Source organism: Spermophilus citellus (genome assembly GCF_964194105.1).
Source record: "Spermophilus citellus genome assembly, chromosome: 6".
In the NCBI taxonomy this organism is placed as follows: Eukaryota; Metazoa; Chordata; class Mammalia; order Rodentia; family Sciuridae; genus Spermophilus; species Spermophilus citellus.
In genome coordinates, this window is record NC_138187.1 from 123,641,663 (window position 1) to 123,669,390 (window position 27,728).

At 34.2% G+C, this 27,728-nt stretch overlaps 1 protein-coding gene across 7 annotated transcripts in view; it reads right to left on the minus strand.

Moving 5' to 3' along the window:
• The window catches only part of RPS6KC1 (ribosomal protein S6 kinase C1), a 213,201-nt gene that overhangs the window by 67,425 nt on the left and 118,048 nt on the right, over positions 1-27,728 (minus strand). For 6 of the 7 annotated variants that reach the window (XM_081300203.1, XM_081300199.1, XM_081300198.1 and 3 more), the window contains one exon: positions 26,551-26,643. The exons of the other annotated variant lie outside the window; for it this stretch is intronic. In XM_081300203.1, coding sequence (XP_081156329.1) covers positions 26,551-26,643 — 93 coding nt within the window. The remainder of the gene's footprint in view (positions 1-26,550; positions 26,644-27,728) is intronic. 7 annotated transcript variants of the gene reach the window in all.

The following is a 27,728-nucleotide window of genomic DNA, read 5'->3' on the forward strand; positions in this document are numbered from 1 at the left end:
TTACTAACATTATCTGCACTAACTGGCACTATGAAAAACTATCGCTTGAGGTCATTCTTAAAGCTTTGATCAAAACGATTCTCTCCCCTCATCCTACCGTAGCATTTCAAGCTTCTTCATGCATCTGCCCTATTACTTTCCCCACATTCACAATGTCTGATGCTCCATGGGAATTTATAAATAGAACTTCTACCCAGGTGCAGTGGCATACATCTGTAATCCCAGTGGCTTGGAAGGCTGAGACAGGAGGATCACAATTTCAAGGATAGCCTCAGTTACATGGCAAGGTCCTGAGCAATTTAGTGAGATCCTGTCTCAAGACAAAACAAACAAAAAAAAAAACCCTAAAAAGGGATGCAAATGTAGCTCAGCAGTAAAGCACTCCTGGGTTAAATCCCCAGTACAAAAAAAAAAAAAAAAAAAAAAAAAAGGATTTCTATCTATCCAATTAGCTGCCTGTTATGTACTGGATATGAGGTATCCCCCAAAAGCTCCTGTGTCAATGAAGGAATATTCAGAGGTAAAATGAGAGTTGTAACCTAATCAGTCCATCCTACTTTGAATGGTTTGACTGGGTGGTAACTATGAACAGGTGGGGCATAGCTGGAGAGACAGGTCACTGGGTCTGTATCCTGGAAGGGTACATCTTCCCTGTGGCCCCTTCCTGGCTCCCCCTTGCTTCTCTATTGTCATGAGGAGAGCAGTATCCCTCTGCCACAGCCTCCCTCCCATGTCTCCTCCTCCACCATGATGTGCTGCCTCACCTTGGGCCTAGAGCAATGGAGTCAGTCATCTATGAACCAAGACCTCTGATACCATGAGCCAAAATAAACTTCTCCTCCCCTAAAGTTGTTCTTTTCAGGGATTTTGATCACAGTGATGCAAAAGCTGACTAAAACACTCTCAAGTGTCTTATTGTGGATGTGTACTAATGAATCAGTGCAGAATGTACTAAAAAGTACAAAGTACATCCTGATACCAACTTTGTGTTGTCCTCAGAGACACATAAACTTAATGGATGAAGCAAGGCATACAACACAATTCTGCATAGGGAATGGATCCAAAATTATGTATTTGATACCGTAACTCATACCACAAGCAGTCTCGGGTTGGTAAAAGGCTTACACTGACCAAAATATTCTGGACACTATGAAAAAAACATATTTTTGTGCCAAATGCCAGTATACTAAAAAAATAACTAGAGTCATACAGAATATTATTTTAAAAAATTAAAATTTGTTAAGCAGCAAAGGCTGAAAAGCTGTTTTCTTTATAACATTTGAAGATTTAAATTCAGAAGAAACAATTCAGCAGTATTTGTGCAATCTATTCTTACATACTTTAACAATGCTAAAGTGGGATTCCCTAGAAATACTAACAGGGAAAACAAAACTTTGATGTGCTGCGAAAACACAAAGGATATAAAACATTCTCTTTCTGGTTATTAAAAAGAGCTAATCAAACAGCACTAAAAGCAAATCACAGGGAGAAATAATGAAAAGATAACAGAAAAAAATTGAACATCACACATAAAAAGAAACTGATGTGGAGACATCTAAGTCCCCAATCAGATATTAGAATTCAACAAACCAATTCAATATATTTATTGAATGCCTGTGACATGCAGACACAGTACTAGACATATGGGAGGAGGAAGCAATGAACATACCATTTATGGTCTCTGCCCTATGGAAACTTAGAAGTTTACCATGGGAGAGGGGCAATAAAAACAGTTTAACAGGTGTGTTCTATAGAACTACCAGTACAACTAGAACAAAGAAGAGGAACAAAAAAAAAAAAAAGAAAGAAAAAAACAGCTGGGAAAGGAGGGGGAACGGGAATGAGAAAGACAGTAGAATGAATAAATTTCCCATGCTCACATATCAATACACAACCATTGCAACTCCACATCACGTACAACCACAAGAATGGGAAGTTATACTCCATGTATGTATGACATGTCAAAATGCATTCTACTGTCATGTATAATTAAAAAAAACAAATTATAAAAATTTTTAAAAGCATGGCTAATAAACATTTGAAAACCTATATTCTCATTAGCAGTTAAAAATTCATATTAATAGTGAAATCCAAATTTTCACTTAGTAAATGATGGATGGTATTGGAAAGGATGCGAGGAAATATCCTTTCATACACTACTACTAGAAGAATGAACCACTACAATATTTCTGGAGAGGTTACAACACATATATGTACTATTTGACCCATAATTTCCAACTCTGGATAAGTATTCACAATAAATCATCATAGCAGATTTATCTCTAGGAATATTAATCACAGGCAGAGAAACATAGAAAAACAATCTAAGAATCAAACAATAGGGAACTAATTAAGCAAATTACAGTATATGTAGAGTAGTTTGAATGACTAAACAGAATAATTTAGAACAGCATTTTTCAACTAGATAACACAGAATTTCAGAGGTTCATATATTAAAATGGTAATTGTGCGTATTTAAATTTCTAATTTTTAATCAATAAATATAATCATAATTTTAATATTTTTATATTTAAAATGGTACAGTTTGAAAGCATCAAGGTGTTTATAAAAATAGTAATGAACAGTGATTAGTAAGGATCAAATGAGAGCTTAGCCATTCAATCAATTACAGCTAAACCAAATTAGCCACTGTGGGGGTCTTTACTACTGTATCATTACAAATGTTATTATTCATATTTAATTTATGTTAATAAATAAGGGCACAAAGATTATTTGTTTGTTTATTTATTTATATATTAGTGATTAATCCCAGGGACTTGTGCATGCCAGGTAAGTATTCTACCATTGAGCTACATCCCAATCCCTTTTTATTTTATTCTGAGACAGAGTCTCACAAAGTTGCTCAGGCTGACCTCAAATTTGTGATCTGTCTGTCTCAGTTTCTAGAGTATCTGGGATTGCAGGTGTGTACCACCTGATTTTATTTTTGAAGGATGCTTAATCAATAATGATACTGAAATGAAAAAAAATTGATGAAGAACATAAATGTAATAATCACAAAAATTCAGTTCTGATAATGATGAAGAGCTATGGTTTTGGGCAGGGACAAATCTGGATTCTACTCTGTGCTCTATAACTTAATAGTGCCCTTGTGACTCTAGGTAAAATACTTAACATCTCTGAGTTCAGGTTCTTTATCTGTAAAAAATTTGAGAGTATTAAATAACGAATGTAGAGAGCTCAGAATGCTGCATGGTATAGAGTATATATCCCGAGACAGACACTAAGCAAACCAAAAACCACCTAGAAAGTTATTGTGGTCAGTTCCACATGTGCAATAGCTAGCTAGCCAGCTGCCTGGGCCACTTGGCTCACAAGTTTCACCTGTATTTTTTAAATTTTGACCTCAACTAGGGTATTACAGTTTTAGATGAAGGCAACAATATATTTTCACCAAACATGGTAGTTACTACATTGACTTTTTTCATTTTAAGTATGCTTTATTTTTAGAACAGTTTTAAACTCACACCAAAACTAACCAAGAAGTACAAAGTTTTCATACACACCTTCCAACCTCAAATATATACAACCTCTACTCCCAAGAACATCCTGTACAGAAAGGTACATTTGTTGCAGCAGACAAACCTACATTGGCACATCATTTTCACCTGCATCAATAGCTCCGTCAATTCAATCTTGTACATTTTATAGATTGAGACAAATGTGTAATGACATTTATCCATTATAGTATCATACAGAATAGTTACATTGCTTTAAAAAACCCTTGTATTCTACCCTTCATCCCTCCCTCTCACCCAACATCTAGTAATCACTGTCTTTTTTTATTATCCCCATAGTTTATCATTTGCTGAAAGTCACGAAGTCAAAATTATATTGTACACAGCCTCTTCAGATTGTCATCTTTCACTGAGCAATATACATTTAAGGCTCCACCATGTCTCAGAGCTTGATAATTCATTTCCTTTTACTACCAAATTATAGTCCATTCTCTAGTTGTACTACAGTTTATTTACCCATTTACCTAATTAGGAACATCTTGGCTACTTCAAGTTTTGGCAAAATAATGAATAGGGCTGTAATAACACTTGTGTTCAGGTTTTTGTGTGGACTTAAGTTCATTTGGATATATATAAAGGAGTGACTACTGGGTCACATGGGAAGAGTGTGCTTATTAGTTTTATATATTAAAGTCTTCCAAAATGGCTATACAGTTTTTCATTGCCATTGGTAATGAAAAGAGTTCCTGTTGCTCCACATTCTTGTTAGCATTTGGCATTGTCAGTATTTTGGGTCTAAGAGATATGTAGCGTTATCTCATTGTTTTTTTTTTATTTAACTGTCCAATCCCTACTGAGCTATAATATTGAGCATGTTTTCATATGCTTATTTGCCATCTGTATATCTATTATGGCAACCTATAGGTTCAGAATTTTTGTCCATTTCTATCAGTTTGTCCATTTTGTTATCATTGAGTTTTAAGAGCTCTTTGTGTATTTTGGATAACAGTCCTTTATCAGATTTTTTAAAAATGTTTTCTCCCAGTCTATTATGTTTATCTTCTCATTCTCTTGTTAGTGTATTTGACAGGCATGAATATTTAATGTTAATGAAGCCTAGCTTACCAATTATTTTTAAATGTTTTTTCTTTTATTTTAATTGTAGGTGGATACAATACCTTTATTTTATTTTTATGTGGTGCTGAGGATCAAACCCAGTGCCTCATGCATGGCAGTGGAGCACTCTACTACTGAGCCACGGTCCCAGCCCCAATTATTTCTTTAATGGACTTGATGTTGTATCTAAAAAGTAACTGCAATACTCAAGGTCATCTAGATTTTCTCCCTTGTCATATTATAGGAATTTTATAGTTTTGCATTTTAATTTAGTTATATGATCCATTTTAGGTTATAGTGAACAATATAAGACCTGTGTTGAGGTCTTATACTGCACATGGACATTTTTGCACATGGATATCCAGTTGTTCCAGCACCATTTGTTGAAAAGATAATCTTTGTTCCATTGCTTTGCCTTTGCTCCTTTGTGAAAGATCTGTAGAATATATTTATGTAAGTCTATTTCTGAGCTCTCTATTCTGTTCCATTGATCTACTTGTCTATTCTTTAGCGAATACCACACTGTCTTGATTACTGTACTTTTATAGTAAGTCTTGAAGTCAGGAAGTGCCAGTCCACTGACTTTGTTCTTCTTCAACATTGTGTAAGCTATTCTGGGTCTTTTGCCTGTACATAAAAACGTTAGAATCAGTTTGTTAATGTCTACAAAATTGAAATTTTCAATCAGATTGTGGTGAATCTACAGATCAAGCCAGGAAGAGCTAACACCTTGACAATAATGAGTCTTCCTATCCATAACCATGGATCTCAATTTATTTGTTTCTTTGATCATTTCATAAGAGTTTTGTAGATTTCCTTATATAGATACAGTACACATTTGATTAGATTTATATGTAAGCATTTAGTCTGGACACTGGGTTTTTAATTTCTAATTCCACTTGTTCACTCCTAGTACACAGGAAAGCAACTAACTTTTGTATATTAATCTTATATCCAGTGACCTTGCAATAAACATTAATTAGTTCCAGATTTTTTGTTGATTCTCTCAGAGTTTCTACATAGGTAATCATGTCATCAGCAAACAAAGACAAAAACCTTCCTTTCTAACTCATATTCCAATTAACTAGCCTAACCATATTAATTTGCTAGCCTAACCATATTAGTTAGTACTTGCAGAACCGTATTGAGAAAGAATTGTGAGAGGGGACATCCCTGCCTTCTTCTTGCTCTTAGCAAGAATGCTTCTAGTTTTTCACCATGACAGTAATTCCAAGATTTTTATAGATGTTCTTTTATCCAGTTGAAGAAGATCCCCTTTATTCCTAGTTCGCTGAGAGCTTTTATCATGAATGAGTCTTAGATTATGACATATGCTTTTTCTACATTTGTGATACCGTTATGATGTCACTTGTCCTCTCAGCCTGTTGATATGCTAAGTGAAATTTACTAATTTCCAAAAGTTGAACTTTACATACCTGTGGCAAACCCTACTCGGTCAGGATATATAATTCTTTTTCGCACATTGTTTGATAATTTCTATTATTTTAATGAGAATGATTACATTTATGAGTGTGAGAGATACTACTCTTTTTGTTTCTTGCAATGTCTTTATCTGGTTGTGATATTAGGATAATGCTTGTGTCACAGAATGAGTTACAAAGTATTCCTCTATTTCTATCTTTTGGAAGACATTATAGAGGTTTGGCACGAACTATTCCATAAAAATTTGGCTGAATTCAACAGTGAACACATTTGGGCCTGGTGCATTCTGTTTTGGAAGGTTATTAATTATTGATTCAACTTAATAGATATGTACTTATTCAGACTGTCAGCTTCCTGTGTGACTTTTAACAGACTGTGTTTTTTAAGAAACTAGTCCATTTCCTATAGGTACAAATTTGTGATTATCAACTTTTAGTTATTCACTGTGTTTATTACCCATTTAATGTATATGGGAATTAGAGGGAAGTCTCCTCTTTCCTTTCTGATATAAATTTGTGGCATCATTCTTTTTCTTAATTATCCTGGATAGAGGTTTATTGATCTTTTTAGATAACTAGCTTTTAGTTTTGTTAATTTCTCTATTGATCTCTTGTTTTCAATTCCATTGACTTCCAATTTTTAATATTTCTTTTCTTCTGCTTACTTTGGATCTAATCTTCTCTTCTTTTAGATTCCTATGGTAGAAGCTCAAATTACTGATGTTAGATGGCTTTTCTTTCACTTCCTTCCAAACTGGTTTTACTGCATCTCACAAATTTTGATAACTTGTATTTTCATTATTATTTAGCACACTGTTTTTAAACTTGAGATATCTTCTTTGATCTATGTGTTACATTAGTGTGTTATTTAATCTCCAAGTATTTGGGAAACTTTCAGCTATTTTTTTTGTTATTATTTCTAGTTTAATTCCATTGTGATCTGAGAGTAGACATTGTATGATTTTATAAAATTTGTTCAGGTATGTTTTATAGCCAATAATGGTGTCTACCTTAATGAGTGTTCTCTGTGAGCTTGAGAAGACTATGCAGGTCTTGTAAGAAGCAGTATTAAAAGTCAATTATATCCATTTGGTTAATAGTGCTATTGAATTCTACCATATTCTTACTTATTTTCTGCCTGCTGGGTCTATTTTTGATAGAGAGGTATAAAAGTCTCAAACTATATTAGTGGATTGTTATGGTTGGGATATTTAATTAATATCCCCTAAAAAATTCACATACTAGGCAATACAAGAATATCCAAAGGTTAAATAATTTGGATTATAAGAGCTATAACCTCATGAGTGGATTGATCCATGATGGATTAATAATATTAATTGAAGCAGGTAACTGGGGGCTTAAAAATCATGGTAGAATAATGGAGTCAGCCAATCATGGACTGAACTTCAGAAATTATGAACCCAAAATAACTTTTCTTCCTCTAAGTTGTTCTTGTCAGGTATTGTAATATAATACCTGTAATGAAGAACTGACTAACAGTAATGAAGAACTGACTAACACATGGATTCATACAATTTTTCCTTGTTGTTTTATACATTTTCCTTCACAAAACACTGATTCTTTATTAAGCATATGCACACTAAGAGTGGCATGTCTCATTAAAGAATCAGCCCCTGATCCCCAGCACAACAAAAATAAATAATAATAATAATAATAATAATAATAATAATAAAGAATTGCCCCTAGCATTGGCACCAAGACAGGCACGAAGACCAATGGAATAGAATAGAAAACACGGAGACAAACCCACATAAATACAGCTATTTCATACTAAACAAAGCTGCCATAAACACACATTGGAGAAAAGATAGCCTCTTCAACAAAAGGTGCTGGGAAAACTGGAAATCTATATGTAGTACAATGAAAGTTAACCCCAATCTTTCATCCTATACAAAACTCAACTCAAAGTGTATCAAAGGCTTAGATATTAGACTAGAAACCCTGTACTTACTAGGAAAAAATGTAGGCCCAACACTCCAACATGTCGGCTTAGGAAATGACTTCCTCAACAAGACTTTCAAAGCACAAGAAGTAAAATCAAGAATTAGTAAATGGGATGGAAATCAAACTAAAAAGTTTCTTCACCACAAAAGAAATAATCAGTAACATGAAGAGAGAGCCTACAGAATGAGAGAAAATCTTTGCCACTCACATCTAAGATAAGGTGTTAATTTCCAGTGTATATAAAGAACTCAAAAAGCTTAACACTAAAAAAACAAATGACCCAATCAATAAATGGGCAAAGGAACTTAAAAAACACCTCTAAAAAATAAATAACAACAAAAGTTAACTCAAAATGGATCAAGGAGCTTCATATCAAATCAGAGACACGGCGTCTGATAGAAGAAAAAGTTGGCTATGATCTACATACTGTGGGGTCGGCCACCAAATTCCTCAATAGGACACCCGTAGCGCAAGAGTTAATAACTAGAATCAACAAATGGGACTTACTCAAACTAAAAAGTTTTTTCTCAGCAAAAGAAACAATAAGAGAGGTAAATGGGAGCCTACATCCTGGGAACAAATCTTTACTCCTCACACTTCAGATAGAGCCCTAATATCCAGAATATACAAAGAACTCAAAAAATTAGACAATAAGAAAACGAATAACCCAATCAACAAATGGGCCAAGAACCTGAACAGACACTTCTCAGAGGAGGACATACAATCAATCAACAAGTACATGAAAAAATGCTCACCATCTCTAGCAGTCAGAGAAATGCAATCAAAACCACCCTAAGATACCATCTCACTCCAGTAAGATTGGCAGCCATTACGAAGTCAAACAACAACAAGTGCTGGCGAGGATGTGGGGAAAAAGGTACACTTGTTAATTGTTGGTGGGACTGCAAATTGGTGCAGCCAATTTGGAAAGCAGTATGGAGATTTCTTGGAAAGCTGGGAATGGAACCACCATTTGACCCAGCTATTCCCCTTCTCGGCCTATTCCCTAAAGACCTAATAAGAGCATGCTACAGGGATACTGCCACATCGATGTTCATAGCAGCACAATTCACGATAGCAAGATTGTGGAACCAATCTAGATGCCCTTCAATAGATGAATGGATAAAAAAAATGTGGCATCTATACACAATGGAGTATTACTCTGCATTAAAAAATGACAAAATCATAGAATTTGGAGGGAAATGGATGGCATTAGAGCAGATTATGCTAAGTGAAGCTAGCCAATCCCTAAAAAACAAATGCCAAACGTCTGCTTTGATATAAGGGGAGTAACTAAGGACAGAGTAGGTACGAAGAGCATGAGAAGAAGATTAACATTAAACAGGGATGAGAGGTGGGAGGGAAAGGGAGAGAGAAGGGAAATTGTATGGAAATGGAAGGTGATCCTCAGGGTTATACAAAATTACATATAAGAGGAAGTGAGGGGTAAGGGAAGAATAATACAAGTGGAAGAAATGATTTACAGTAGAGGGGGTAGAGAGAGAAGAGGGGAGGGGAGGGGAGGGGGGATAGTAGAGGATAGGAAAGGCAGCAGAATACAACAGACACTAGAATGGCAATGTGTAGATCAATGGAAGTGTAAATGATGTGATTCAGCAATCTGTATATGGGGTAAAAATGGGAGTTCATAACCCACTTGAATCAAACTGTGAAATATGATATATCAAGAACTATGTAATGTTTTGAACGACCAACAAAAATAAATAATGATAACAGTTATTGATTTAAGAGGATGAAAGTTACCTCTGTAATCCAGATTTTTCTTAATATAGATTGAATTCTAGCATTCTATCAAAAAAAAGGAAAAAGCAGCTTTACATGTATGAAGACATGAATTGGTGTGAGCATATTTTATATACAAACAGAGATATGAAAAATTGTGTTCTATATGTGTAATAAGAATTGTGATGCATTCTGCTGTCGTGTATTTAAAAAATAAAAGCAATTTTAAAAAATAAAAATAAAAAATAAATAACAACAGTCAACAAATAAATGAAAGAATCTTCAAGATCTCTAGCAATTAGAGATGCAAATTAAAACTATACTGAGATTTTACCTTATTTCAACCAGAATGGCAATTATCAAGAAGGCAGTAATAATAAATGTTGGTAAAGATGTGGGGAAAAGGGTACACTCAGACATTGTTGGTTGGGACTGCAAATTAATACAACCACTCTGCAAAGTAGTATGGAGATTCCTCAAAAAAACAGGAATGGAACCACTATTTGACCCAGTTATCCCACTCCTTAGTATAATCCAAAGGAGTTACAATCAGCATATTATAGTGACACAGCCACATAAATGTTTATAGTAACACAATTCACAATAGCTAGGTTATGGAACCAACCTGGGTGCCCATCAACAGATGAATGGATAAAGAAACTGTGATACACATACACACACACACACACACGCACACGCACACACACACACACACAGATACACACACAATGGAATATTACTCCACTACAAAGAAAAATGACTTTATGACATTCATCAGTAAATAGTTGGATCTGGAGACTATAGTGCTAAGTGAAAACAAGTTAATGCCAAAAACCAAAGATTGAATGTTTTGTCTGATATGTGGATGCTAACGCACAATGGGGGGAGGGGGGCAGTGAATTAGACAAAGGGGAATGAAGGGAAGGGAAAGAGGGCAGGAATAGGAAAGATGCTGGAATCTTGACATAAATTTCCCGGTACATATATGAATACACCACAGTGAATCACACATTGTGTATATCCATAAGACTGGGATCCTAATTAGAATAAAATATATTCCATGTTTATATAAATATATCAAAATAGATTCTACTGTCATGTATAACTAAAAAGAAAAACTTTTTAAAATTCACTAAATTCTGCAATTTTTCCAAAGGATGGCTCTGAATAGTTATCAAATCTGGGGGGTGGGGGGACACAGAATTAGCTCCTTTCATTATATAATGCATCTCTTTATCACTCATAATATACCTTACTGTGAAGTTTGCTCTGCCTGAAATGATTGTAGCTACTCCCATTTCTATTAGTATTAAGATGGTATAACTTTTTTAAAAAATATTTTTTAGTTGTCAATGGATCTTTATTTTATTTATTTATATGTGGTGCTGAGAATCGAACCCAGTGCTTCACACATGCTAGGCAAGCGTTCTACTACTGAGCCACAATCCCATCCCCTCTATCTCCTTATTTTTAGCCTCTTTATATCTAAGGTGGTTTCTTATAAATAAAAAATATAATTAGGTCTTGTTTTTTGATTCACTATGGCAAGCTCTCGTCTTTTAATTGGTGTATTTAGATCATTAATACTTAAATTATTATCTATGTACCTAAATCAATATTTTTCACTACTTTCTATTTGTTGCCCTTACGCTTTTATTTTTCTTTTACTTGTCCCTCAACATTTGTGGTTTCAAATGAGCATTTTTATATGATTCCATTTTTTTCTTCTTTTTATGTCTTTTTTTTTTTCTTTTATAGTACTGGAGACTGAATCCAGTGCTGCTCTGCTACTGAATTACATCCACAGCCCTTTAATTAATTAATTAATTAACTTGCTTATTTATTTTGCAGTTCTAGAAATCAAGCTCAGGGTCTCGCACATGTCAGGCAAATGCTCTACTACTAAGGCACATCCCTAGCCTTTTATTTTTTTATTTTGAAACAGAGTCTTGCTAAGCTGCTGAGGCTAGCCTCAAACTTGTAATTCTTCTGCCTCAGCCTCTGAAGTCACTGGCATTACAGGACCACCCCACCATGTCCAGCATGTTTTCTCCTTTCTCAACACACCATTTACACTTTTTTACCTTTTTTTTTTTTTTTAGTAGTTGTCTTCAAGTTTGCAATGTGCATTTAGAACACATCCCAGCCCAATTTCAAATGACATATTATTTTACAAATAGTATAATCTAAAATTTAAAAATCCTACTTCCTCCCTCCTATCACTTGTATCATTGCTATCATGCATTTCACTTACACATAAAAGTATATATAAATATATAAATTCATAAGCATACATAACTGAATACTCTTGCTATTATATTGAACAAACATGTTAGATCAATTAAGAAAAATAAAAGTTCTTATTTTATCTTCACTTAATTCTTTCTCCTGTGCTCTTCTTTTCTTTATGTAGACCCGAGTTCTTGACCTAAACAATTTCCCTTCTCTCTAAAGAACTTCTTTTAACATTTTTTGGAAGACAGATCTACTGGCTACAAAATCCCTCAATTACTGCTTGTCTGATAAAGTCTTTATTTCATCTTCATTCTTTTTAATTTTTTATTTGTTCTAATTAGTTATACATGACAAAAGAATGAATTCATTTTGACATGTCATACATAAATGGGAGTATAATTTCTCATTCTTCTGGTTGTACATGATGTAGAGATACACTGGTCATGTAATCACATACACACATAGGGTAATAATGTCCAATTCATTCTACTATCCTTCCTACCTCACCTCAGCACCCCCTTTCACTCACCTCTGTCTAATCCAAAGTACCTCTATTCTTCCCTAGCCACCCCCTTGATTGTGATTAGCATCCACATATCAGAGAAAACATTCGGGCTTTGGTTCTTTGGGATTCGCTTATTTCACTTAGCATGATATTCTCCAGTTCCTCCATTTACTGGGAAATGTCATAATTTCATTCTTCTTTAAGGCTGAGTAATATTCCATTGTGTACATATACCACATTTTCTTTATCCATTCATCTGTTGAAGGGCACCTAGGTTGGTTCCACAGTTTAGCTGCTGTGAGTTAAACTGCTATAAACCTTGATGTGGCTGCATCACTGTAGTATACTGATTTTGAGTCTTTGGGGTATAAACTGAAGAGCGGGACAGCGGAATCAAATGGTGGTTCCACTCCTAGTTTTCTGAGGAATCTCCACATTGCTTTCCAGAGTGGCTGTAGCAATCTGCAGTCTCACCAACACTGTATGTGTGTACCCTTTTCCCCACATCCTCACCAACATTTATTGTTGCTTGTATTCTTGCTAATTCTTGTCATTCTGACTGGAATAAGATGAAATCTTAGTGTAGTTTTGATTTGCATTTCTCTAACTGCTGGAGATGTTGAACATTTTTTATATATTTGTTTATCAATTTTATTTCTTCTTCTGTGAAGTATCTACTCAGTTCCTTAGCACATTTATTGATTTGGGTGGTTTTGTTGTTGTTGTTGTTGTTGTTTTTGGGTGTTAAGTTTTTTTGAGTTCTTTATATATCCTGTAGATTAATACTCTATCTGAAGTCAATGTGGTAAAGATTTTCTCCCATGTTGTAGGCTCTCTCTTCATGTTATTGATTTTTTTCCTTTGCTGTAAAGATGCTTTTTAGTTTGATTCCATTCCATTTATTGATTCTTGATTTTACTTCTTGAACTTTAGGAGTCTTATTAAGGAAGTCAGTTCCTAAGTCACCACAGTAGAGATTTGGGCTGTATCTTTAGGCACAGGTTGAAGGGCTGAACCTTTAGGCACAGGTTCTCTGTTCTAGCGCGTAAGTCTGGTCCACTTTGAGTTGAGTTTTGTACAGTTACCCTTCATTATTGAAGGATAATTTCAGAGTGTACAGAATTCTAAACTGGTAGGGGGTACTTCTCTCAATACTTTCAACGTATCATTTCAGTCTTTTCTTGCTTTGCATGATTTCTGTGAAGTCAGATGAAATTCTTGTTACTACTCTAGAGTTCCTCCTCTTGCTTCTTTCCAGATTCTTTCTCTTTTCATTTTCTAGTTTAAAGATGATGTACACAGGTGTTTTTTTTTTTATCTTTGTGGCATTTATACTGCTTGAAACTGACACTAGGACTTCAATATTGCTTCTATTCTCTTTTTCTTCCTCTTTGATATGCCTGTTACGTAGATGTTCCACCTTTTGTACTTGTCCCTCAGTTCTTGGTTTGTTCCATTTTTTTTTCAGTGTTTCTTTTCTTTCTGCTTTTCAGTTTTAGAAGTTTCTACTGACATATCCTCAAACTCAAAGAGTCTTACTCCCTGCCATATCTAGTCTATTTATAAGCCAACCAAGAGTATTCTTCATTTCTGCTACAGTGTTGCTGATCTCTAGCATTTTATTTTGATTGTTTCTTATAATTTCCACCTCTTGTATTGCTCATCTGTCTTGAATGCTGTCTATGGTACCCCCACTAGAGACCTTAGCATATTAATCATGGTTATTTTAAATACCCAGTCTGATAATTCCAATATCCTTGCCATATCTGGGTCTACTTCTGTTGTGGGTTCTCTCTTCAATTTTTTATTTTATTTATTTATTTTGCTTTTTAATATGCCTTGTAACTTTTTGTTGAAAGCTGGACATGATGTACTGGGTATAAGAATCTCTAGTAAAAAAGGCCTTTAGTAAGAGGTCAGGGAGGGGAAGCATTCTGTAGTCCTGATTATGTCTGAAGTCTTTTAGTGAGACTGTGGCCCTGGACTGTGAACTTCACATATGCTTCTGTTCTTTTCCTAACCTTTGGTGGGACTGGATAGCTCAAGGAAGCTGAAATGGGGGTTTCCCTTTCACCAGATCAGTTAGGCTTCAATAAAGCCCAGTAGCTTAGGCTCTCATAAAACCATTTTTCTTGAGGACAGACATTGTTAAAAAGAAGAGGGTGCTCTGCTGTGTTATAAAATAGCTACCTGTCCCCACTTTCATCATCTGCCTTCCCCAGGATCCCTAGCAGATTCTTCTCCAATATTCACTTTGAGACCCTGGTGAAGATCCAAAAGGTAAAACTCATAAAAATCTGGTGGGGTCAGGGGGCACCTTGGAGTTTTTAACTATAAGACTTGTCCATAATGAGCCACTGGCAATTTGCCAACTACATTTCAGGTTTTGCCACACCAGCACTAGTTCCCATGGAGTTTGCTCATGTTTTCACTCTTTGGTGCATTATGATTCTCTATGTATGCCTATCTGTCTCTTCAATTATGAGGACAGCACTTCCTTAATGAATTAAAGAAGAATTATTGATATTTCAGTTTGCTTAGCTTATTGTTAGGATAAAGTGGCAACTTCCACACTTCTTCTATTTTGCACTGAACAACCAAAGCTACCGTATTGATTTTTAAATGTATTTTTAAATATCAACAAACATAAATTTTTAGTATCAACACTATTAGAAGAATGCTATGCACAAATCCACAGTAATGGATTATTTCACTTTAGACGTACTGACATGCACAGTACTACTAACACTACAGTATACTGAAACTACGATTATACTGCATTTACTACTACTTTTATAATCATAGTTAAACTGTATACTAACAATATCATAGTAGAATATACTGTTTCCACATATATTTGACATTATATAGTAAATACAACATTTATTATATGATGCACAGTGGTAATTTCTTAATGGCTTCTTCAATAGAGTAATATTAAATTTACCAGAAAAAAATATGGGATAATAGTGGATTAGTTCGATTTTATTGTAGTACATAATGAATAAATTATAGCAATAATTACTAATCTTATCTACTTTATTATTAGTTCCTTTTTATATGCCTTTGTCCCATACTAATGAAATTTTTCTGGAGAGTTAACTATGGAAGAGAAATATAAATAGATAAAATAGAATGACGATAATCATACAAATAAGACACCAATAAACAAACATGATATAACTTTTTAAACATTGTATTTTAAAATAATTGTAGGTTTAAAGAAAGTTGTGAAGACTATAGAGAGTTCCCTTGTACTCTGTTCAGCTGGCTCCAATGGTTACAATCTTCTATCTACAATATACCATTAAAACCAGAAAATTGGCATCAGTATACACACGTATACAGCTCTATGTCATCTTAATATATATGTACATTCCTGTACCCATCAGCACAATCCAGGTACAGAATTGTGTCCCATCACCACAAAGTTCTCCATGGTGCATCCTTTATAGTCACGCCAACTCTCCCCTCCCCCACCATCCCTAAACACTGACATCCATTAATCTGTTCTCTGTTCCATATTCTGCCATTGTGAGAATGTTACATAAATGGAATCATATAGATTTGACCATTTGATATTTGCTTTTCACTTAGACCAATGTCCTTAAAATCTATTCCAGTTGATATACATAGCAATAGTTTACTCATTTTTATTGCTGAATAATAACCCATGGTATTGATAAATCTCAGTTTATTCACCTAATTAAGATAATTTGGTTGTTTTCAGTTTGGGATTATTACAAATAAAGTTTTTGAAAAATGTGTGGTAATATGTCATTGTGGTTTTATTTTGCATTTTTCCAATCACTAGAGATGTTGAATACATTTTCATGTATTCGTTTGTCACTATTTTATTTGGTGAAATGTCACATCTTTAGTCATTTTCTTTTCACTGTTGGGTTCCACAGTTCTTTACAATATTCTAGATGACACCTTTGTCACATATGTGGCTTACAAAATAATTTCTGAGAGTTGTAGCTTGTCCTTTTTAACCCTTTAATGGGTCTTAGCAAAGAAATGGGTTTTTAGCCTTGATAAAACCCAACTAAGCAATTTCTCCTTTAATTGATCATGCTTCCAGTGTCATGTCTAGAACTATTATAAACCAAAGCCTAGGTCCTGAAGATTTTTTTCCCATTTACTTCTTAAAGTTTTATAGTTAAAATTTTCATCCTTTTTTCTTTTCTTTTTTAAGTGTGTGTGTGTGTGTGTGTGTGTGTGTGTGTAAAAAAGACATTAAGGTGACAGTTCATTTTTGTGTCAAAAGATACCCATTTGTCCCAGCCATATTAGTTAAAAAGGCTATCCTTCCTACATTAAATTGATTTGCACCTTTGTAAAAATTAAGCTGGCCATACTAGTGGGGTTATTTCTGTATTCTCCATTCTGTTTCATCAGTCAGTCTCTCTCTCTACACCAACACCACCGTTTTGGTTACTGTGGCCCTATTACAAGACATAAAATCAAGCAGAGAGACTGAGCTCACCTTTTTTTAATCTTCAAAGCTATTTTAACTCTTCTAGTTCCTATGCCTTCCCATGTTCATTTTAGAATAATCTGGTCTATATTTATTCTTGTTTTCTTTTTAAAAAGAAAAAAAAACCTTACTGAGAACTTGATAGGAATTATGTTAAATCTGAATCAGTTTGGAGAGAATTTTTATATTTACTACATTGAGTCTTCTAATCATGAACATGTCTCCAGTTACTTTTTTATTACAGCATTTATAGCATAAGTCCTATGCATATCTTGTTAGATTTACACATAGTAATTCCAATTATAAATAGAACTATATGGGGCTAGGGTTGTGGCTCAGCGGTAGAGCACTTGCCTAGCACATGTGAGGCCCTGGATTCAAACCTCACCACCACATATAAATAAATTAAACAACGGTATTGCATCAAATAAAAAAGGTACAGGTAAAAAAAAAATTACAAAAAAAGTACTATATGTTTAATTCCAGTTTTGTGGGTTCATTTTTGCAGACTTTTGAAGGTCATTTTGTATCTTGAAACCTTGCTGAATTTGTTTACTCCAGTTATTTAGTAGATTTCATGGTTTTGTATGTGTAGATTATTACATTATCCTTAAATAGAAACAATTTAATATATTTCTTTTTTTCTAATCCCCAATGCCTTCTATTTTCTTTTCTTTCTTTACAGCATAGTTTGAAACTTTTGGCACTATGTTGCATAAAACCGTTAAGAATCTGCTTTCTTCCCTATCTTAGGGATAAAACATTCATTCATACACCATTAAGTAAGACATTAGCTGTTTTTTGTAAATATCCTTTACCAGGTTAAGAAAGCTTCCTTCTATTGTTAGATTTTAGAGAAGTTTTTTTGCAAATTTCTTTTGAATTTTCAAATGTTTATTCTGTATCAACCGATGTGAGCTTGTGACTTTTCCTCTTTTGGCGCTGGAGCCTTGTGCATGCGAGGCAAGCACTCTACCAACTGAGCTGTATCCCCAGCTCGTGACTTTTCTTCTTTACCCTGTTAGTGGTTGGACTGTACTGACTGACTTTCAAATACTGAACCAGCCCTGTGTCCCAGGAAACAACTCCACTGGATCATCATATATAATTCTTCTTGGACATTACTGATTTCTGTTTTCTAATATTTTGTTGAAAAAGTTTGTATCTACATTTATGAGAAATATTGGTCTGTAATTTTCAATTTTTGTGCTATTTTTTTATTTTGGTATCAGGGTAACATTGGTTAAATGAACTAGGAATTGTTCCTACTTCTTCCATTTTCAGGGGAAAAAATGTATAACATTAATATTAATTCTCCTTTAAAGGTTTGGCAAAACTCTGGTGAAAGTATTCGAGCCTTAAGATTTCATTTTAGGAGTGCTTTAATTATAAATTTAATAGTTAATGAGCTATTCAAATTATCTATTTCATACTGGATGGTAGTTTATGTTTTTCTAAGAATTAGTTCATTTCATCTAAATTATCAAATTGACATGTGTACGGGTGTTTGTAGTATTCCCTTGTTATATTTTTTGATGTCTGCAGGATCTGTCCCTTTTTCATTCTCAATGATGGTAATATGTGTGTCCTCGTTCTCTCCCTCCCTCTCCTTCTCCCTCCCTCCTCCTCCCCCACTTTCTCTCTCTGTCAATTTTTCCAGAGGTTTGACAATTTTATTGCTCTTTGCAGAGAACCAGCTTTGTGTTTCACTGATTTATTTTCTATGGTTTTTATTTACAATTTCATTGATTTCTGTTCTCACCTTTATTTCGTTCCTTCTACTCGTTGCAGGCCCACCTGAGTTAAGATCTTAGATTATTGACTGAGACTTTTACTCTTTTCTGATATAAGCATTTAGTGCTATAAATTTCTCTCAGCATTGATACAACTGTCCCCTAAATTTTCAGATGTTCTGCCTTTGTTTCATTCTACTGTGTGCATTTAAATTGACTTTGAGACTTCCTCTTTGACCCATTGATTATTTAGAAGTATACTGTTTAGTTTCTAAGTATTTGGAAATTTTCTCTTTTCTTTCTGTTACTAATAATTTAATTCAGAGAATATGCTCTGTACAATTTCAGTTCTTTCAGATTTGTTGAGGTTTATTTTTTGGCCTTGGGAAGGAAATGGCCTATCGTTTTTTTTTTTGTTTGTTTGTTTTTGTTTTTTTTTACTGTTGTTGTTATTTTTAGAAATACATGACAGTAGGGTGTATTTTGACATATTATACTTACAGGGTACAACCCATTATGATTTTGATTCCATCCTTTTAGTTGAACATGACGTGGACTTACACTGGTCATGTGTTCATGTATGAGTATAGGAAGGTTATGTCCGATTCTTCTACTGGCTTTCCTATTCCCATCCCTTCTCCCTTCCCTTCAGTCTCCTTTATCTAATCCAATGAACTGCCTACATGTTCCATAGGCACTTGAAGAGAATGTGTATTCTGCTATTGATGGATAGAGTTCTATAAAAGCCAGTTAAATCTTGTTGTTCCATGTTATTGTTAGGTTCTTACATAACTTGGTTTTCTGTTCTATCGACTGTTGAGAAAGTATTGAAGTATCCAGTTATAATTGGAGATTTGCCCATTTCTCCTTTCAGTTCTATCAGTTTTTGCTTTACATTGTTTATGACTCTGATGTTTGGCATATATATATATTTAGCACTGTTATGTCTTCTCGGAGGGTTGATCCTTTTATCATTATATAATGTTCCTCTCCATCTCTGTTAATTTCCTTTTCTCTAAAGCATTCTTTATCCAATATTAAAATAGCTATTCATGTTTTATTTTGATTTTTGTTTCCATGATATGCCATTTTCCTCCTTTTTTGCTTTCAATCTAGTATAATTTATTTTTAAAGCCAGTTTCTTGTAGAAACCATAGAGTTGAACCATATTTTTAATCCACTCTGCCAATGTCTTCAATAGGTATGTTTAGATCATTTATATTTAGTATAATCAATGATGTGTTAAGGCTTAAGTTTCCATTTTACTTTTTTGTTTGGATTTTTATTTCCCCCTGTTGTTTCTCCTATCTTCCTATGAGTCACTTGAATATTTTTTTAGAATTCCATTTTTTTTTAGAATTCCCATATATTTTATCTATACCATTTGTATCTTCTTGTAAAGCTTTTTTTAGTGGTTTCTCAAGTTATTATAAAAACACACATAAGTAACTAGTTTACTGGTATCATTATTTCATCATTTCAAGTGAAACATGAAAAACTTAACCTCTCTTTATGTGTCTTTACTTACCCTCACTTATAGTTATCTTAAATATTTTGTCTACACATATTTAGAATTGTACCAGATAGTAGTATAATTTTTGTTTCAACTATAAAATATTATTTACAAGGTGAAGGAAGGGAAGTCTACTAGTGTATTTACTCATATTGTACCCTTTCCATTGTTCTTTTTTTTCTTCCTAATGTTCCAAAATTCCAGCTTTTATCATTTCCTTTATATTTAGAAAACTTACTTCATTATTCTTTTATAACAAGTTTAACAGTAACATATTCTCTTTCTGCATCTGAGTATGCCCTGATTTTCCTTGCATTCCTGAAAAAATATTTTCACAGTATATAAACTTCTGGGTGAAGAGTTCTTTCAGCATTTAAAAAATGTTGTACAGAAGGGCACGATGGTGCACACCTATAATCGCAGCAGCTCGGGAGGCTGAGGCAGGAGGACCACGAGTTCAAAGCCAGCATCAGCAAAAGAGAGACACTAAGCAACTCAGTGAGATCCTGTGTCTAAATAAAAAATACAAAATTAGGCTGGGGATGTAGCTCAGTGGTCAAGTATCCCGAGTTCAATCTCCAGTACAAAAAAAAAAAAAAAAATTGTTGTGCCATTTACAGGCCTCCATAGTAGTTAATGAAAAATTCACTGTCATTTTTACTTATTCCCTACAACTCAGGTGTTTTTTCTCTCAATTTTTTTTGGGGGGGTCATTCGTTTTTAAAAGTATGGCTATGGGGCTGGGGTTGTGGCTCAGTGGCAGAGCGCTTGCCTAGCAAATGTGAGGCACTGGGTTCAATTCTCAGCACCTCATATAAAATAATAAATAATAAAGATCCATCAACAACTAAAAAAAAATATTTAAAAAGGGGGAGGGCTGGAGTTGTGGCTCAGTGGTACAGTGCTTGCCTAGCACATTTGAGGCCCTGGGTTTGATCCTCAGCACCACATAAAAATAAAAAAATAAAATAAATGTATTGTGTCCATCTACAACTAAAAAATAAATATTAAAAAAAAAGTATGGCTATGATGGGCCTTGCCATGAATTTCTTTGGGGTTCACTCAACTTCCTAAATCTGTAGTATTGTTCCCCAAACGCTTTTCAGTCCCTCCACTCTTTTTCTTATTTATTTGTAAGCCCAATGGCACAATTATTAGCTCTTTTGATTTAGTCTCACACGTTTTTCAGTTTCTATTGATTTTTCCCCCAGTCTATTTTCTCTCTACTCACATTGGACAACTTTTTACTATTCTATCTTTAACATCACTGACACTTTCTCCTCTGTCCTATTCATTCTGCTATTGAGCCCACTGAGATATTTTTATTTTTTCTTTCTTATTGTATTTTTCAGTTCTAAAATTTACATTTTGCTTTTCTTATATCTTCTATTTTTTTTCTGAGACTTTCTATTTTTTTGGTTTTTTTGTATATTTGTAATCATTCAGAGAAGCACTTTTATGTTGATATATAACATAATAATTCTAAAATCTGTCATTTCAATGTTTATATCTGTTGATTACCTTTCTCATTCAAGTTAAGATAGTCCTAGTTCTTGTATGACAAGGGGCTTTTAATGGAATCCTGGACATTTTTGCATTTTGCATCAAGATCTTATTTAAGCTAGGAGTGGTAGCACACCCTGAGCATCTTATCAAGACTCTGTCTTCCATGCTGATGAAAGAAAGGGTTAAAAAAAAAACTCATTACTTCCAGGCAGGAATGGAAGTTCAGGTTCTCCATTCAGCCTTCACGGATATGGGAAAGAGGAAAGTGAGACTCCTGATTACTGCTAGATAAGGATAAAACCCTGTCGGGAAAGGACAGAGTTGTCTTGTTACAGTAGCTCCTCATATGGCCTCCAATGAAACTAAGTGCAAGTGGCTTCATTGCCACTGGGCAACGGTAAGAGTCCTGAATCTCCACTAGGCTCCCTCTAACACTGCCAAAGCAAAGGGGTTGGGGCAACTTGTTATATCCTGGCAGAGAGTGAAGTCTAGCAGTTCCACTTGGCCTTTGTTAGGAGTGGAAATACAGCCACAGTTTTTATGTGGTACTGGTCTAGAATAGAGCAGTTATTGTTTATTGTTTCAGTAAAAGATTTCTGTCTTGCTAAGCTTTGGCTAGAAAGAACAGACTTTTGTTAGGGTATTTTGTTTTATTATGTTTTGTCTGCACCTGTTGGCTTTTCCAAGTTGACCATTTCTCCAAATCCAATCTGGAATGTATGAAGAAAAAATTAAAAAAAAAAAAAAACAGAAAACTCCTCACCATGTAGTTTGGGTTACTAGCCAATCTTCCTTCCTCTCTCCACTTTTCAGTTTTCTTATGGCTGTTTTTCTATACCATATCCAAAGCTTGTAGCTGTACTTAGCAGAGGGAATATGGAAAAGGATCTCTACTCTGTTTCTCCAGAAGCTAAAGTCCAACATATGTGACATGATTAAAGATAGTAGGTAATATTTTAGCCACAATGTTTAGATGAAATACAAATAGGAACCCTTTAGGGTTAATCCAGTTCAACCCAATGTTCCTTCAATAAGCAACTATCCAAATATTGATGCAACTGAGTTCCCAGTGAGGACATATATTATCAAAGAGGGTATCACTTAGGAACCTTAAAAAAAGTAAGTATCAATATTTCAACATCTATTCAGTTTGAACAATCTCCACAAATTTTCTCAGTCATATTTTATGATTTCTCAATCATATTTTCCAGTGGCACATCAATCTAAAAATTCTGCCTAACAGATGAAGTTGAAAAGCCATCCTGATTACAAAATGCCAAGGCACTTCACCTAATAAATACTGATGAGTTTACAAAGTGACATCTCTTTTTAAAATGATTTGCAAAGCATCCTGTTTAAATTGTTTTCACAGAGTAGCAATGAATTTGGACAATCCAGTCACACACTCTTCATGGTCTTCCATGTGAACACTATACACACACTCATACTCTGGCAACCCCTAAACCAGAAGCATTAACAAGCCATAAGGGGACAAATCTTGGTACTACTACCCTGATGTTTAAGTCAAGAGTTTCCCTTAGCCTTTGTTTTTTTTTTTTTTAAACATCTTTTAACTTACAGGAAATTGCAACAATAGGACAAAGAGTCCCATTTACCCCTTGCCCAGCTTATCCCAATGGGGACATCTTCTATAGCTATAATACAATATAAAAACCAGGAGAGTGACATTGATACATTACTGTTAACTGGACTATGGGCTCCTTTATCTTTTTTATAGACAGGTTATATAATAACGAACTTTGTCAGAAACACTCTCAGCTTTTGAGCATTATACTACCAGTCAAATTACCAAACCAGACTTTTAACTCAAGTGCAAATTATCTATATTCACACAATTCTTATACAATACAAACATACACACGTCCCATATATTTACCTCTTTCCTCACATGTTTGAATGCATGTGCTCACATGCTCACTCCCTCCCCCACCCCGTTTCACACACACCCAACAAAGGACTACATCTAAACATGCCAAAACTTACACGAAAATAAAAGTAATCCCTCTTCTTCATCCTACCATAGTCCTTCTATTTTCCCTGGGTATTGTTACAATGAAGAGCATTTATAAATGAATCTAAGGGCTAAAGGAAATCTTTAAAAGTTATTTAGGGTAAAAATCCATCCAATGCTTAAATATCCTCTACAACATCCCCACCAGATTCTTCGGTTCTTACTTGAATCTAATGAAAGGAACCCCATAAAACCTAAAGGAATCCAGTCTGCCTTCAGTCAAGATACTAATTCTTAAAAGGTATTTCTAATCATGAGCCAAACTTGTTTTTCTGGTGCTCGTAACTCCTTGACTCTCGTCTCGTGGAGGATTTTAACAAGCAAGCTTCTCCCCTGTTGGCCTGAGACACTCCTCGCTTGCATCTGTTGCTCCCACAAAATTAATATTCCCTTTCACCCTCTCAAAGCTTAAACAAAGCATGACGGAGTTCCCCTCTCCAGGAAAGCCTTCAAATTTTTAAATATCATACATGTTTTTATCTGGTTAAATCTCCTCTGGTTCTTCAGCTGTTGTTCCTGTGATATGATTTGAAGGCTTTCACTAGCCCAATCATTCTTACAACTGAATGCACAGGAGCTTATTTATATTCCAAGACCCACAATGCTTAACTTCCTTGTTATAACTATGTTAATGAGGTGTTTTATGACCCTAATTATGGAACAGAAAACCACCGACTTCTCTTTGAATACTAAACCAACATACAGCTATGGAACTCTGTCCCCCTGGGTAAGACACCTACTGAGCAGTCAGTTTGTAGACTGGTACTAGGTAGCATTCTCACATTATACCAGTAGGTGTCACTCTACATATATTTTAAATTGTTTCAATTTTGATGCACTCATTCAACAGATATTTATGGAGTGCCCATTATGTGCCATGTATGATTCCAGGTACTGAGGATATAAAAGAGAACAGGAAAACACAATCTTTTTCTAATGGAACTTATAGTCTAGATATTAATGAATAAGTCTGCTTATTTACTTTCTTGATGAAAGTCTGTAAAATGCTCTATGGGAGCTAGATTTATGTATCCTGTGCATTTTCTAGACTTCTAAATTTATTCAACACTTCTCTTATAAACTTCAAGTTTCTAAAACCACAATCTAACGTATTCCTCAGTATAATACGGAGAAATTTACCTTGAGTAATAACTCAATTTTTTTAAAAAAATCTATCTACTCATATTTTTATAAGTAAACACTGTGTTGTAAATATTAAGATTATTTACAAAGACACAAACTTCCTTATCTCCCCTTAGAAAATGTCACCTGCCAAATACCAAAAACAATGCCCAGGTGAACAAGGTAAAGACAGTAACAAATTATGCTACTGCATAGAATTTAGGAATTCCTCCACTGTTGAGTCCTTGGGTAAACCTGTGAGACTCATTGCTGTTAGCAGAACTTCAGGAGGACTTGAAGCTTTCAGCAAAGCAATGAAAGGTCACTGTGTCAAAAGGAACAAATCCAATTGAGGGGGCAGACACTGCACAGCAAGAAAGTAGACTGGTATGCACAGACATCCAAGAACCTAGCAACTAGTCAATTACTATTTTTTCTATCTACTCTCAAACAGAATATCCTCCACACTAAAAAGGCTAGAGAAAATACGGTTAAAGGAATATTTCAGACACTTAAACAAAAAAGAAAGGAAAGGAAAAGTCCTGCTACTTAGAATTCTCTAAATTCAAACTTCAGGCATATAAACTTCTTTGAGTAAAATGATCCTTATAAGAATAAAACACTCAGTTTTATTAAATATCTGACTTAATGTTTCCTTTGGAATTATACAAACTATTAATTATTATCTAAATTGCTTAAGACATATTGTATGTATATCATTCAACTTTAACATGACATCACATGTACACTTTAGAACACAGAAGTACTTGAACATTAAGTTATAAATGAACACAAAGATACTTCAGAAAAGATGCTCAGCAGTGAAAAAGATCTAGATTAATTTATACCTTAATGTTAAATAAGGCATTTTCTTTTACTTTGATGGTCAAATATATTTTAAAGACTGCTTATTGTCTATAGTCTTTAAATTATACTTATAAACTATTTGACAGACCCATTATTAATATTTGACATATATGAGTTGTCACAAAACTTGCATGTGTTAATTCAGTATTTTTATTCTAAATATAAAAATGTGTGTGAATGTGTAGCTGCACATGTGGGTATGTATAAGGGATTTAGTATACTGGGAAAGCAGTTTTGGTAATCAACAGAATATAGAGGTTAGGATCCTAGCATTCCCCTAAATTAGCTATGTAACCTCTGAGCAAGTTACTTATTATGTCCTAATGTCTATTTCCACCAAAACACAAATAATAGGATTTTAAGAAGGATTAAGTGTATCATCTTATGTAAAAATGCATATGGTCTGACACATAGTAGGTGCTCAATAAATGATGGTTATTCAGGAATGTCACTTTTCTTTTTGTCCATTTGAAAGAGTATACTGATTCATGTTGAAAAACTACTGACTTGCAAGTTTAACTAACACAAAGTACATCTTCCTGCTATAATAGTTTGAGAAAATAAAAACCCTTACTCAAGTGAATGCAACAAATATGCACCTTCTCCTTTTGCTCAAATATATTTTGCATGACCTTACATGAATTGCTTAGATAAAAGCTTTTTCTCTTCTGCTTTTGTTATTTTAAAGTGCAGATGCATTTGAGTCATTTTCTCCTTTTGTTTCATATCCTTAAGATCCAAAGCTTCAAAGACAGAATGTCAGCATGCAGTCGATTTATGACTGAACTCTTGAAGAGACACTGAAGAATTACCTTGTCAATCACCCCAAGGACTCTGAAGGCCTTCAGCTCCTCGGCAGGGCTCCTTAGGTTCCAAGGGGGCCTTGAACTTAGTGATCCTGGAGGCTAATGGAAGATATCAAAGATTATACATCAATCAGGGAGGTACTTGAAGGAAGACTGCCTGCTGAAGCAAATGCCAGGCCAAAGGAAACTAAATTTATCATAAATCAGAAGGGAAAGATAAAAGGAGGAAGTTTCTGTTTGTCTGTAATGTAAAATAAAAAAATAAAAAATAAAGAAAATCAAAAAGAAAAAGGAAGAAAAAAAGTTGCAAGTAAATAAGTCATAACACTGAAAACAAAATTTTAAAAAGAAAATTAATGAGCTGATATAGTTTCTAGAGCAGTAACTTAATTTAAGACTGCATAGTAAAAACAAAAAAAAAGAGTATATAGTTATCATAAACCTTTTTAACAACTGGAGAACTGGGTTAACAATCAATTGCAACCTTATATTTACCCCAGGTTGATCCAGGTTGATCAACAATAATTTAGAAGAGTAGAACTAAAAAGCAACAAATTAACAAATAAACTTGGAAAAGGAGGAATACAACCATTCTTTCCCAGCATGAAAATAAACTCCTTTAATAGTTCTTGATAAATATATATCATATGTTTTAAGAGGAAATGGCAGATTCAAGTTCAACCAGAAAAATTACCAACAATGATAAAACATTAAGAATATCTATCATATAAGCAATAATTATTAGATCTGAGGCTAAAAGATGATTGACAGGAAAAAGAAAAATTTCTTAAATATTTTAGTATCTGTGATGTGGAAAACAGCCTGTTAGCTATAAAGAAAAAGATCAGTTAATACAGAAAGGGGATACTTCAGTACAGCACACAATAACCCTAACCCTAATTTTCACCTATTATTTTCAGTTTTTCTCTTTGAGTAAAATAAGCCATTCAAGTTAGAAAAACTCTAAGCAAACCTCCGTTTAGAGTTTACAACCACAAAGTACTGCTTGCTATATTCATCCTTACATTAAAATGGTGATGCTGCAAAGGATGACAGGAGACACTTAGAGCTGAGTGTCCTTAGAGTGGACCTTATTATTACCAAAAATCTATTAGAATACAGAGGAGACAAAATCCCCTGATTCATGCGCATCATGATTAATGAATTTCTGATACCATCTTGAA